This window comes from Schistocerca cancellata, chromosome 3, assembly GCF_023864275.1.
Source record: "Schistocerca cancellata isolate TAMUIC-IGC-003103 chromosome 3, iqSchCanc2.1, whole genome shotgun sequence".
NCBI lineage: Eukaryota > Metazoa > Arthropoda > Insecta > Orthoptera > Acrididae > Schistocerca > Schistocerca cancellata.
Window position 1 is genome coordinate 638,359,134 of NC_064628.1, and position 14,764 is coordinate 638,373,897.

Genomic DNA, 14,764 nt, shown 5'->3' on the forward strand with positions numbered 1-14,764 from the left:
GAGTCCCACTTCTTCAATGAGAATGGACACAAATACGTCCGCCCTCCGACCACCGCACACACGGCAAAATGACCACTTTAGGCGGCCAAAATTCTAATATGTTAAGTAATATGTGCACTTATATTTAGAAAGGCTTCTGACCTTAGGGTTAATGTGTATTCAGACTTGACAAGATTAGTATCTCTCATCATGATCATCCATCGTTCCGTCGTCGTCGTCGTAGTCATCATCATCATCAGCAGCAGCAGCAGCATCCATTGTTTCTTCGTCACCATCATCTTCAAGCATTTTCACATCTATCTACATCTACATCTACATTTATACTCCGCAAGCCACCCAACGGTGTGTGGCGGAGGGCACTTTACGTGCCACTGTCATTATCTCCCTTTCCTGTTCCAGTCGCGTATGGTTCGCGGGAAGAACGACTGTCTGAAAGCCTCTGTGCGCGCTCTAATCTCTCTAATTTTACATTCGTGATCTCCTCGGGAGGTATAAGTAGGGGGAAGCAATATATTCGATACCTCATCCAGAAACGCACCCTCTCGAAACCTGGCGAGCAAGCTACACCGCGATGCAGAGCGCCTCTCTTGCAGAGTCTGCCACTTGAGTTTGTTAAACATCTCCGTAACGCTATCACGGTTACCAAATAACCCTGTGACGAAACGCGCCGCTCTTCTTTGGATCTTCTCTATCTCCTCCGTCAACCCGATCTGGTACGGATCCCACACTGATGAGCAATACTCAAGTATAGGTCGAACGAGTGTTTTGTAAGCCACCTCCTTTGTTGATGGACTACATTTTCTAAGGACTCTCCCAATGAATCTCAACCTGGTACCCGCCTTACCAACAATTAATTTTATATGATCATTCCACTTCAAATCGTTCCGCACGCATACTCCCAGATATTTTACAGAAGTAACTGCTACCAGTGTTTGTTCCGCTATCATATAATCATACAATAAAGGATCCTTCTTTCTATGTATTCGCAATACATTACATTTGTCTATGTTAAGGGTCAGTTGCCACTCCCTGCACCAAGTGCCTATCCGCTGCAGATCTTCCTGCATTTCGCTACAATTTTCTAATGCTGCAACTTCTCTGTATACTACAGCATCATCCGCGAAAAGCCGCATGGAACTTCCGACACTATCTACTAGGTCATTTATATATATTGTGAAAAGCAATGGTCCCATAACACTCCCCTGTGGCACGCCAGAGGTTACTTTAACGTCTGTAGATGTCTCTCCATTGAGAACAACATGCTGTGTTCTGTTTGCTAAAAACTCTTCAATCCAGCCACACAGCTGGTCTGATATTCCGTAGGCTCTTACTTTGTTTATCAGACGACAGTGCGGAACTGTATCGAACGCCTTCCGGAAGTCAAGGAAAATGGCATCTACCTGGGAGCCTGTATCTAATATTTTCTGGGTTTCATGAACAAATAATGCGAGTTGGGTTCACACGATCGCTGTTTCCGGAATCCATGTTGATTCCTACATAGTAGATTCTGAGTTTCCAAAAACGACATGATACTCGAGCAAAAGACATGTTCTAAAATTCTACAACAGATCGACGTCAGAGAGATAGGTCTATAGTTTTGCGCATCTGCTCGACGACCCTTCTTGAAGACTGGGACTACCTGTGCTCTTTTCCAATCATTTGGAACCTTCTGTTCCTCTAGAGACTTGCGGTACACGGCTGTTAGAAGGGGGGCAAGTTCTTTCGCGTACTCTGTGTAGAATCGAATTGGTATCCCGTCAGGTCCAGTGGACTTTCCTCTGTTGAGTGATTCCAGTTGCTTTTCTATTCCTTGGACACTTATTTCAATGTCAGCCATTTTTTCGTTGGTGCGAGGATTTAGAGAAGGAACTGCAGTGCGGTCTTCCTCTGTGAAACAGCTTTGGAAAAAGGTGTTTAGTATTTCAGCTTTACGCTTGTCATCCTCTGTTTCAATGCCATCATCATCCCAGAGTGTCTGGACATGATGTTTCGAGCCACTTACTGATTTAACGTAAGACCAGAACTTCCTAGGATTTTCTGTCAAGTCGGTACCTAGTATTTTACTTTCGAATTCACTGAACGCTTCACGCATAGCCCTCCTTACGCTAACTTTGACATCGTTTAGCTTCTGTTTGTCTGAGAGGTTTTGGCTGCGTTTAAACTTGGAGTGAAGCTCTCTTTGCTTTCGCAGTAGTTTCCTAACTTTGTTGTTGTACCACGGTGGGTTTTTCCCGTCCCTCACAGTTTTGCTCGGCACGTACCTGTCTAAAACGCATTTAACGATTGCCTTGAACTTTTTCCATAAACACTCAACATTGTCAGTGTCTGAACAGAAATTTTCGTTTTGATCTGTTAGGTAGTCTGAAATCTGCCTTCTATTACTCTTGCTAAACAGATAAACCTTCCTCCCTTTTTTTATATTCCTATTAACTTCCATATTCAGGGATGCTGCAACGGCCTTATGATCACTGATTCCCTGTTCTGCACTTACAGAGTCGAAAAGTTCGGGTCTGTTTGTTATCAGTAGGTCCAAGATGTTATCTCCACGAGTCGGTTCTCTGTTTAATTGCTCGAGGTAATTTTCGGATAGTGCACTCAGTATAATGTCACTCGATGCTCTGTCCCTACCACCCGTCCTAAACATCTGAGTGTCCCAGTCTATATCTGGTAAATTGAAATCTCCACCTAAGACCATAACATGCTGAGAAAATTTATGTGAAATGTATTCCAAATTTTCTCTCAGTTGTTCTGCCACTAATGCTGCTGAGTCGGGGGGTCGGTAAAAGGAGCCAATTATTAACCTTGCTCGGTTGTTGAGTGTAACCTCCACCCATAATAATTCACAGGAACTATCCACTTCTACTTCACTACAGGATAAACTACTACTAACAGCGACGAACACTCCGCCACCGGTTGCATGCAATCTATCCTTTCTAAACACCGTCTGTGCCTTTGTAAAAATTTCGGCAGAATTTATCTCTGGCTTCAGCCAGCTTAACAACAGGTTCTTCTAACATTAACAGTACCTCCTTAGGAAAGGGTTTTCGTTTTCTTAATGTGCCTCCTCCTCTTGGAGGCAGTGATAGGATCTGAAGCTATCAGCATCCATTGGACAATATCCGTATTGGTATGTATTCTTGAAGTTTTCTATGCATGGAAAAGTCTTAAATCTTTATATTCTTTGTGACTAGATTCCAAGACTTCTTCTGTAAAAAGCCCCACAGGCAAAGGTACTTCCTTTATTATGTCTGGACCATGTATTAGCAGCTTGTGCACAGATGCACTCATTTTGTACAACGTGTAAATTTCGAAACAGATTTTTGCTGCTTCGAGGCAATAATTTTTAAAATTACTGTAATTAACATTAAATTCGCAAGACAAAACGCTTAGGATGTTTGCAAATCTTTGTATAATTGCGGGCTCTAGACCTGTTATAGTCGCAGATTTCGTGGACTCTGCAAAAAAATTTATTGCAGTATTCCCGTCATTGGAATTACCTCCTCCTTGCATGGGCTGGTCTACCACTAATCCCGTTTAACGATAGAATTTAGTTTTTATTTCTTCTTTTCTTCTTTTTATATTTTCTTTGGCTTCTTTACCTCTTGTAACAAGTACTCGTAACATCTAAGGTATGAGTGTAAAAAAGATATCCTAAACTTAAATGATCTAGCCGTAGAATATTGTTTTTGCAAAAGTAAGTCAAGATTGTTGAGTTCTTTGGGTGTTGCCTTGCACACATTACACGCTTGTGTTGAAGTGTCTGTGAGCACATTACACTTTTTTCCGTCCATCATTGTACATACAGCACGATGCTTAAATGTGTAAGATTTATCCACAAGGGTCACCTCAGTAGGCTGCAAACTTGATATTTGTTCCTCAATTTCTTCGTAATGGAGTTTTACTGATACCTTTGTCTCCTTTTCAATCTGCAGGCGACTGATGCGATTATATCTCGACGCATAAGGACTTGGGTTTTGCCAGAAAATCTGTTTACCATTCGTTGTGACCTCTGACATTTACAATGAAACTATACTACATAGAATTATGTTAGTATCTCCATACAGTGACTTGTTGGCAACACATTGTTTGTAAATGGAACGTCCACCACTACCGTCAAGGCCCCACTTGTGGATGACTTCAATCGCTGAGTTTGCAGTGTGACCGTGGTGTAACAGAAGTACATCCTGCTGTACATGAGCAAGTCTTTTGATTGTGTGGTCCAAAAGGCCACTCTTATTAAGGCTGCTTTGAGCAGCAGTACACAAAAGCACTTGGGTTGACTCAGCAATAATTGGTTGCACTATTCTTCGTTTTGATCGTTGAGAGCTCTCTTCAAAAGATTTTGCAGGTCCTCCTCTGGGTTTTTTGAAATGTAAATCTTCGTTCGTGGTTGTAGTGCTTAGAACTGGCAAGACCAAGTCGGTTTTTAACCATTCTGGATAGGGTTTGTTAAATCTTTCCATATTCCAATTGGATTTTTTCCACTTTTGTAGCAATTTTGAGACAAACACTTATAAAATTGACTTAATTTTATATATACTGTATTTGACTGTTTATATTCACTAAATTAATCCAATATGTGAGTCGTTAATCATTCTATACACTTAGACGGTCATTGTTTGTAAAAGTTCTCCTTTTGTAACACTAAAACCAATTTTCCTCATATTTAATTCAGAGTGACTTGGTCCACTCCGACTACCTGTAAAGAAAAGAGTCTGGTGTCACAATGCGTTGGTTTGAGTTCCTAGAATTTACAATACTAATAGTCAACAAATGCACAAGTGTAAATATTTAGGACAGAAAGCGGTACTAAGCGGAACTTGTTTTGAAAGTCTAAGTAAAAATATTTTTTATAAAATCGTCATTTACTATTAACAAGGATAAAAAAAATCTATTGTAGCGCTGTCTATTTAATGAATGCACCTGTGGCTTCCACCTCCATGGTAAATACTGGGATTTTCGCATGAGATGATAAAAAAAGTCACGTTATAATACTTTCGAGTTTCGAATGCAACTTGCCTGTCAGACCCTCTCACGCCTTTATTATCAACATAACTAAGGATATTTTACAGCAGTGCGATGGACCAGTTACCTGAGGTGAAGAATACAAGGATGTTTAGACCTAATCTGGAAGTGTGAAAATCGATTTTTGGCTGCCTAAAGTGGTCATTTTGTCGTGTGTGCGCCGGTTACGTGTAGTGTTCAAATGCAGCTTGCAGCAGTGATCCCTCTCCTTTCCATTCTTCACCTGTCCACCTTCAATTTACATATAATGTGTAACAGAACAGACACTACACATTCATACAATATTTATAATGCTCGGCAGAATGCATTTAATATTAATAGTTGTGTCACAGCTCTGCCAATAAATTCGCAACGCGTCGTATTAAAGTGGGCATGAAAAATTTTTTCAGGAATTAAAGCTCGTAATTAAAATAATTCGTCCCTTATTTCCGTCTCGCATTTACGCTTTGTCTGTTGTAGAGCTGTATTAACGTCAGAAAAGGAAACTTTATTGAACATGAGCTGTGGATACGCTGTTCCTGCCTTGAAATAACGTTATGCACAGTGTACGCCTTCTGTGTTTGAGAACAATGGATTCGTTATACGTGAGACGCGGAGAGATGTTAATTTTGAGCGGATTTAGTCACAATAACAATAGCAAGTATCTTCATGTTTCTGAGCAACGACAACAGTTAACAGTGAGCTGGATCAAAGACTTTATTGGGTTGACTGCTTGCTGCCTCATCAGAAAGGTAAGGTAAAAGACAGTCGCATCATATCAGCGCTCTTCCAGTGTCAGCGTAAGGTCGATTTCGTTCCACATCCGAGCGTCCAACATCACTGCCTTCTATGGTTTCCGCTCTTGAGGAAGAATGGGTTATCCTTCCTCCTCAGACACTCAAACATCGGGTCTAGTGTAGCAGGGGATACAACCCGTCGGCTTTGAACAATGACGTCACAAGTCGCCAGAGAGCATGTATTACAAAGATGAAAGAGCTGAGGAGAATGTTAAGAAACAAAGGATTGCGAGAGAGATAAACTTTATTTCACATATGTAACGGCCAGTAGTATTTTCACGTTAACGATATCGTGTGTTTGTATCTTAGTATTTCTCCGCAAAATAAAATGGAAAGAAATGAATGAAATTACTAGCAAAGAATACATCACGTTACATGTATGCCAGTTGTATCTCGAAAGTCTTTCGAACTGTATTGCTTAAGTGCAGTACGGGATACAAGTTCAGCGTAGTCGATTTCTTAGTTTCAACTAGCATTGCTGTCCTGTTGTTCACTTGAACTATGTATCCCCTGCTTCACTAAACCGCAAATGAAACCCGATACAAATTAAAAGCTCATTCGAAGTGTGTTGCTGAAGTACAGTCCGGATTACGAGTTTGTCGTAAGGCGATTTCTTCATTTTCACTAGCATTACTGTCCTGTTCTTCACCTGAACGATGTATCCTCCGCTTCAGTAAACCCTAAGTGGAACAAAGGATACAAATTGTAGATGTGCTGTTTATTTCGTCTCCTCTATTACTAACATAAAGTAGGATCAGTTTATTCCATCTCGTGAGATTTTTTTTAAGCCAAAAAACACTTATCAGCTACTGAAGCATCTGTATCTTGGGATCAGTTTATTCTATCTTGTGAGATTTTTTTTAAAAAGCCAAAAAACACTTATCAGCTACTGAAGCATCTGTATCTAATATCAAGCGATCGCTTTTAGATTCACATTCAATTATTTTAATGATAGCGCTTATTAGAACACAGATCTGCTTTATTATCTATGCCTCGAAGTGAAGACATTACTATCTATGACTAAGGAATGACGTCATTGTTCAGAGCCGACGGGTTGTATCCCCTGCTTCACTAGACCCCAAACATCTCATCGGAAGTGTTGTCGACCTGACAAAATTATCCAGCTGTATTATATCTAGAATTTCAGTACAATAAGGAGTAAACCGTTTTCTATAATGTGTTTGATTTGCGTATAATGCAAAATCTAATTACGAAGTTTTTACATGTTGTTACACTATCTTCTTTTCTCCGTATTTTCTGGGACTTGTTCGTACAGCATATCTTTTACCTGCTGTTTGCTGCTAATTCTGTTGCGGCAGGGACGACTGCAGACTCTCATCCCTCCGCCATAGTGATTGACAATTTGTCGGAGGGTTTCTTGGGTTCGCGAATGTTTCTGACTGCTACAAGTGCGCAGTGTAACATTCACGCTCTGAATGCATGGACACACTGCAATATGACTGAATAAAACACATGCAGGAGGGTGTAATATGTTACCAGATCATTTCTGGAACATTCGCTCTTGGAATTTTAACAATAAACCCCTGTGTAATAAGGAACACCGTTCTTGTAGCGATCACCGATGGCACCCGATGAACATCTCCGTGATGGTATCGTGCTTATTGAGCGAAGACCTGGCGAAACTTACTGTTCTTCTTCGGGTATTCTGTATCTCGTCTATTTATCTGACATATGCAACAGATCTGATTGTCAAGTATTTGTCGAACAAGGCTCTGTAAACTACCTCTTCCATGGTTGATTATTTTTACTTGGAATCTTTCCACTGAGTCTCAGTCTACCACTTGTTTTATATCGTTGATCCGATTTGGGTACGTCCGGATGGTTGCAGCTAGATAACTTAGACTTTTCTTTCCTTTTTCAGTGATTTATTTTCCAAAGTGGACAAACAGCAACATATTTTTTCGCTGTCTCATGGAGCTTTAGACGTTTTTCACCAAGTATTTTACATATATCTTGAACAACAACTACCCTGCAGCTCTTGCTTGAGATAAGTCTGAAATAACTTATCCTTAAACAACAAATATGTTTGAACGGATTTCGGTGATATATGGCGCCAAATGGAGTATTCCACAACAATACGGTTTGAAAGACATTATAACTGCGAGGTATTTAGGAACATCATCTTCACAATTATCAGCCTCGAAGTTATCATGGCGCCAAATGGAGTATTCCACAACAATACAGTTTGAAAGACATTATAATTGCGAGATATTTAGGAACATCATCTTCACAATTAGCAGCCTCGAATTTATCATCGTACACCTGAATACACTACTGAAGGAAATAGTTTTGTGACATTAGAGTGAGTTCTTGAAGTGTGGGGAGGGTGGATGGCGACGGATGAAAGGGGCGCGGTGAGGGTGAGCGGTAGCTGCGAGAATTTCCAGCACCCTTATGTACTACTGTGGACCGTGTAATCGAGTAATCTCTTCGGGAACTGGAGCACCAGAGTTGTATTTACCCGACTGCAAAGGGTATGTCTTTAAATTTCTTACACATAAAACTTTAGAGTGCATTTTGTAGCTAAGCGTTGGATCAGAGTTTTCATCACGTTCCACAAATGTTCAGTGCGACCTCCAATGGCCACACAATGAACATCTACATGACTGTCCAGCTCATCCCACAGCATGTCTGGAGTTTCCACAGTCACTGCTGCAGCTATGCAGCATCGTGATTCACGCAAATTTGTTGAAGGGAAAGGCATATAAAGGGCATATTTCATGATCTACAACAACGTTAACCAAAACCACGCACCGTGGGGTCAGGCGACCTTGAAAGCCAACAGCGTAATGTCAGATCCGTACGGCCCTTAGGGCCGAAGCATCGCTGAGACAACTCTACGTCTAGAAGTGCTCTTAAATGTTGGTGCCAGAGCGGTGGTAGTCCGTACCGTGAAGAAACCAAATTCGGCGTGTTCCCGGAATTGGGGGAAGAGCTAGAGCTCCAGCAAATCCAGGTAGTGTACGTGATTGCTGCAACCGTATTTTCTGAAAAAAAAAGAGAAAGTTCAATAAATCTTTTCTCGGGAAACGGCGAAAAACACAGGAATTCTTGGACACTTTCTTTCGTCTTCGATTTTGGTGTGTGGCTGCTGGGTTCTCCATACACTTGGAGGCTCACATTTCCACCTAAATGGAACGTAGCATCGCCATTTAACACTGGACATAAAACAAAGTAGTTATTTTCCATTTATACGGCTTGGATGAATTCACAAAGCACTCCAAGTTGTTTATCACAATCGTAGCAATTAAATCTTGTATGGTTTTAAACACAAACATTGGCTCAAAACGGACACTTCAGGAGTTGCTAATTCTCGGCCGGCACGATGGTTTGTCTTTTGTCGACTACGTGTAAAACTGTTGGAAGCGCCCTGTAGCTTGAACGAAGACACGGAAGCGGCTTGTGGATTTCACCATACGTAAACACCCATCCTCTTGAACAGCTGGGGCCATGGCCGGAAACGTTGAGCACTGTCGTACTCCCGACGAAAATCACACTGTACAGTTCTAACTGAATTGCTCCTAAAACAAAACTTACAAGTCGTTCGTTTTTCGGTACGAGTGCACACTGTTTTTAACAAACTGGTGCTGAAAAATAAACGATGCGTTTAAATTGTTTTAAATATCCATGTAGTGGCTTTTCTCTCCCGTCGAATATGTCGGCTACAGTCTGAATTCCACCTGTCGAAACAGAAAACACAAAACGCAATTCGTTGCTGTCTCATCGCCGTTCAGACTCTTCGCACTTTGGACAAAAGAACATGTGAACTAGATGAGCCAGGGAGCTCTCTGCTGGCAACTTTCAACTGGCGTCAAGTTTAAGTTTAAGTTTCGATGCCTAACTTAAAGTGTATCCCAAGTTTTACGTAGAAGGTATAAAGGCGTGAAACCGGATGAATTTTTTTGAAACACCCTTTATACCAAGCCGGCCGCGGTGGTCTCGCGGTTCTAGGCGCGCAGTCCGGAACCGCGCGACTGCTACGGTCGCAGGTTCGAATCGTGCCTCGGTCATGGATGTGTGTGATGTCCTTAGGCTAGTTAGGTTTAAGTAGTTCTAAGTTCTAGGGGACTGATGACCACAGCTGTTAAGTCCCATAGTGCTCAGAGCCTTTATACCACAGACAATAACGACCTTGTAACACCTTCTTGGGATACAACCGAGAGTGCCGCATGCTTATTATTAAAGAGCAGCTACCCACAATGTTACAGGGTAAAACACAGAGATCTAAACCTTATCTACAACTTGTACAGAAAGTACACTGCGATTATTAACGTGAAAGTAAGTGAAAGAAAAGCAGTTGAGAAGGAATGAGACAGGGTTTTAGCTTATCGTCAACGTCTGTTCATGAGCACGAAATTAAAGAATCGTAGGTGAAACACGGAATGTGAATTAAAACTGAGGGAGAATAAGTAATATTGACGTTTTCTGATGACATAATGCTATTGCCTAAGATTGCATAGGATTTATAAGAGCAGTCCAATGGAATTGCGAGTGTCCTCAAAAGAGGCCATAAAATGAAAATAAAATGTGGTTACGGAGTGTAGTCGCATCAGGCTTTGCTGAGTGAATTAGATCAGGAAGTAACACGGTTAAAGTAGTAGACAATTTCTCCTATTTGGGGCGGAAGATAACTGATGACGGCAGAAGTGGAGAGAGTATAAAAAGCGATCTGGCAATAGCTATAAAGGTATTATTGCACCTGGGAGTGGCGGTGCTTGGGTCGGTTCGTGTGTTTACCTGAGCACTTCAAGCCGATCAGAATGTGCTATGCTATTTTAACAAGCAGACAACTTGCCAGTGAGGCTATTCAGACTTCCGCAGTGTATACATCAAACGAAAAAAAAATGTATTTTTGTTTACTGTAATGTCATCGCGTACTTCTTACAGCGGCCACGGGAGGCCAGGTCCAACAATTCATATAAGGTAATTGATTTGCCTCGATGGGCAATGAATCAATCATCTTCATTGGAGATGCACAATTCCGTTCGATCGCCTGTGGGAATCTCAAGGTTGCAATCAGGGAGGACGTGGACGGTGTCAGTGGACAGGTGGAACCAGGTGGGAATGTGGGTCGGCGGCACACGTGCTGAGATAGTCCACGCACCCGCGGAAAACACTGTGTGTGGGTGGTGTAGTGGTTAACGCAGCTGCCTAGTAACCAGGAGATCCCGAGTTCCGTTTCCGGTCCGAGAAACATCTTCACTCGTCGCCGCTGATTCCGCATAAAGTCCCGATGCAACTTAAATCAATTGTTCCTTTCCTTCACTTTCCTATCTCCCCCCTCCACGTTCAATTTTCGTAATATAAACAGCTGAAAAAAGAAGGGATACGCATATAGAAGAAGTACCGAGGTACCAAGAAATCGTAAGTTTGATAATGGAGAGAAGTACGTTAGGGGGGGAGGGGATAAAAATTAAAGACGAAGAATAAGACTCGAATACACTGAAGCGCCAAAGAAACTGGTGTAGGAGTGCATATTCAAATACAGAGATACGTAACCAGGCAGAATACCGCGCTGTGATCGGCAATGCATATATAAGTCAACATGTGTCTGGCGCAATTGTTACATCGCTTAATACTGCTACAATGGCAGGTTATCAAGATTTAAGTGAGTCTGAACATGGTGTTATATTCGGTGCACGAGCGTTGGGACACGGCATGTCAGATGTACCGATAAAGTGGGGATTTCCTCGGCGACCATTTCACGAGTGTGCCGTGAATATCAGGAATCCGGTAAAACACCAAATCTCCGATATTGTTGCGGCCGGAAAAAGAATCTGCAATAACTCGACCAACGACCTTTAAAGAGAATCGTTCAACGTGACAGAAGTGCAGCAGTTCCGCAAATTGCTGCAGATATCAACGCTGGGCCATCAACAACTGTCAGCGTGTGAACCTTTCAACGAAACATCGTCGATATGGGCTTTCAGAGCCGAAGGCCCACAAGTGCACCCTTGATGACTGCACGACAGAAAGATTTACGCCTCGCCTGGGCTCGTCAACGCCGACATTGGACTGTTGTCGACTGGAAACATTTTGCCTGGTCGGACGAGCCTCGTTTCAAATTGCATCGACCGGATGGACATGTACTGGTACGGAGACACCCACACGAATCCATGGACCCTGCGTGTCAGCAGGGGACTGTTCAAGTTGATGGAGGCTCTGTAATGGTGTGGGGCATGTGAGGTTGGAGTGATATAGGGCCCTGATACCTCTAGATACGACTCTGACAGATGACACGTACATAAGAATCCTGTCTGATCACCTGAGTCTTTACATATTCACTGTGCATTCCGAAGGACTTGGGAAATTCCAGAAGGACAATGCGACAGCACCGGCTGCTGTGGCCGAGCGGTTCCAGGCGCTTCCGTCCCGAACCGCGCTGTTTCTACGGTCGCAGGTTCGAATCCTGCCTTGGGCATCGGTGTGTGTGATGTCAAATGGCTCTGAGCACTATGCGACTAGACTTCTGATGTCATCATTCGCCTAGAACTTAGAACTAATTAAACCTAACTAACCTAAGGACATCACACACATCCATGCCCGAGGGAGGATTCGAACCTGCGACCGTAGCGGATGCTCGGTTCCAGACTGTAGCGTCTAGACAGCACGGTCACTCCGGCCGGCGTGTGTGATGTCCTTAGGTTAGTTAGACTTAAGTAGTTCTAAGTCTAGGGGAGTGATGACCTCAGATGTTAAATTCCACAGTGCTTAGAGCCATTTGAACCATCTGAATGCGACACTCCACATGTCCTTAATTGCTACAGGGTAGCTCCAGAAACACTTATGTGAGTTTAAACACTTTCACTGGCCACCAAACTCTCCAGACATGAACATTATTGAGCATATCTGGAATGTCTTGCAAAGTTCTGTCTAGAAGAGGTCTCCACCACATCGTACTTTTACGGATTTATCGATAGCCCTGCAGGATTCATGGTGTCAGTTCCCTCCAGCACTACTTCAGACATTAGTCGAGTCCATGCCACGTCGTGTTGCGACACTTCTGCTTGCTCGCGGGGTCCTTACACGATATTATGTATGTGTACCAGTTTTTTGGCTGTTCAGCAGGAGCTTCAAATGCATGTAGACTGCAGAATCTATTGGAGATGAAAAGGTCTGCACAGAGTAGATTAGCGTGGAGAGCTATAACAATCAGGCATCGGACTGACGTCTGTAATCGCAATAAAGACGCGCTGAGTTGCACTTGCTTGGCAGTAAACCCTCCGCGACCTGCTGTAACCAGTGGATCGGGAACGCGGAGGATCTGCGCTGCGCGTGTTTATACGGCCCGGCCAGGGTGCGGCGCGCCGTGGGCAGCGCTCGCGGCCCACACGACGCCCGTACAGACGGGCCGGGACGAGTCGCGGCGTTCTGCGCCGCCCACAGCGACCCGGCAGAGTGTCTGGCGCTGCGGCGTCGCGACGCCCGCCCCTCCCCGCACAATGCGCCATATTTTCGTTGGCCGTGTTTAATGGCGGAGAAGCTCGGCGGGCCGTGGGAAGGGCAGCCAGTCGTGTGCCCGCCGCCTGCCGGCTGCCGCATCGCTCACACCTCGCCTTTGCCGGGCTGCCTAATTGAGACGTCAGCCACTGTCGCCACTAGCTCTGAGAAAACTCTAGTCGCAGCTGTAAGTCTCATCCTCTGCAGTGTGTGGGTATACTGATTACAATCCACACCTGTTTGTTCTACGAGGGCTGCAACTTTAAAAATGGCAACACAGGCGTAGAGCAGCAATACAGCGGAATCGAATAATGTCACTTGCATCATGCGTTTGTTACATACACCTACGTTACCTCAGAGTAAAGTGCACTTTCCGTTCTGACTTCACGCTCATGTACAGTTACAAGAAGAACAAAGCGACGTACAGTATCTGGTGTAAAGCATCTGGACAACTGCACTAAAGAGCCAAAGAAACTGTTACACTGCCTAACATCGTGTAGGGCTCCCGCGTGCATGTAGAAGTGCCGCAACACGACGTGGCGTGAACCCGACTAATGTCTGATGTAGTGCTGGAGGGAACTGACACCTTGAATCCTGCAGGGCAGTCCGTAAATCCGTAAGAGTACTAAGGGGTAAAAATCTCTTCTGAACATTACCTTGCAAAGCATCCCAGGCACTCTCAATAATGTTCATGTCTGGGGGGTCTGGTGGCCTGCGGAAGTGTTTAAACTCAGAAGAGTGTTCCTGGAGCCATTCTGTAGGAATTATGGACGTGTGGGGTGTTGCAAGTCCGTCGGACGGAATGCGCAATGGACATGAATGGATGCAGGTGATCAGGCAGGATGCTTAAGTTTGTGTCGCCTTCAAATGGTTCAGATGGCTCTAAGCACTGTGGGACTTAACGTCTGTGGTCATCAGTCCCCTAGAACTTAGAACTACTTAAACCTAACTAAGCTAAGCACATCACACACATCCATGCCCGAGGCAGGATTCGAACCCGCAACCGTAGCAGCCGCGTGGTTTCGGACTGAAGCGCCTAGCGGCTGACACGTGTCCATCAACTTGAACAGTCCCCTGCTGACATGCTCAGTCCATTAATGCTGTCTCCATATCCGTTCACGTCCATTCGCTCGATACCATTTCAAACGAGACTCGTCCGATCAGGCAACATGTTTCCGGTCATCAACAGTCTAATGTCGGTGTTGACGGAACCAGGCGAAGCATAAATGATTCTGTCGTGCAGTCATCAAGGGTACACGATTTGGCCTTCGGCTCCGAAAGTCCATATTGATGATGTTTCGGTGAATGGTTCGCACGCTGACACTTGTTGATCGCCCAGCATTGAAATCTGCAGCAATTTTCGGAAGGTTTGTACTTGTGTAACGTTGAACGATTCTCTTCAGTCGTCGTTAATCCCGTTGTTGCAGGGTCTTTTTCCGGCAGTAGCGATTTCGGAGATTTGATGTCTTACTGGCTTCTTGATATTGACGGTACACTCGTGA

The 14,764-nt window shown here is 43.8% G+C and overlaps 1 protein-coding gene across 1 annotated transcript in view; it reads right to left on the minus strand.

The window, feature by feature from the left end:
- LOC126176480 (methylosome protein 50-like) overlaps positions 1-13,364 on the minus strand; it is a 77,713-nt gene extending 64,349 nt beyond the window's left edge. The window contains exon 1 of the mRNA XM_049923633.1: positions 13,053-13,364. Within this exon, the coding sequence (XP_049779590.1) occupies positions 13,053-13,364 (312 nt within the window). The remainder of the gene's footprint in view (positions 1-13,052) is intronic.
- Between the last annotated feature and the right edge of the window lie 1,400 nt (positions 13,365-14,764).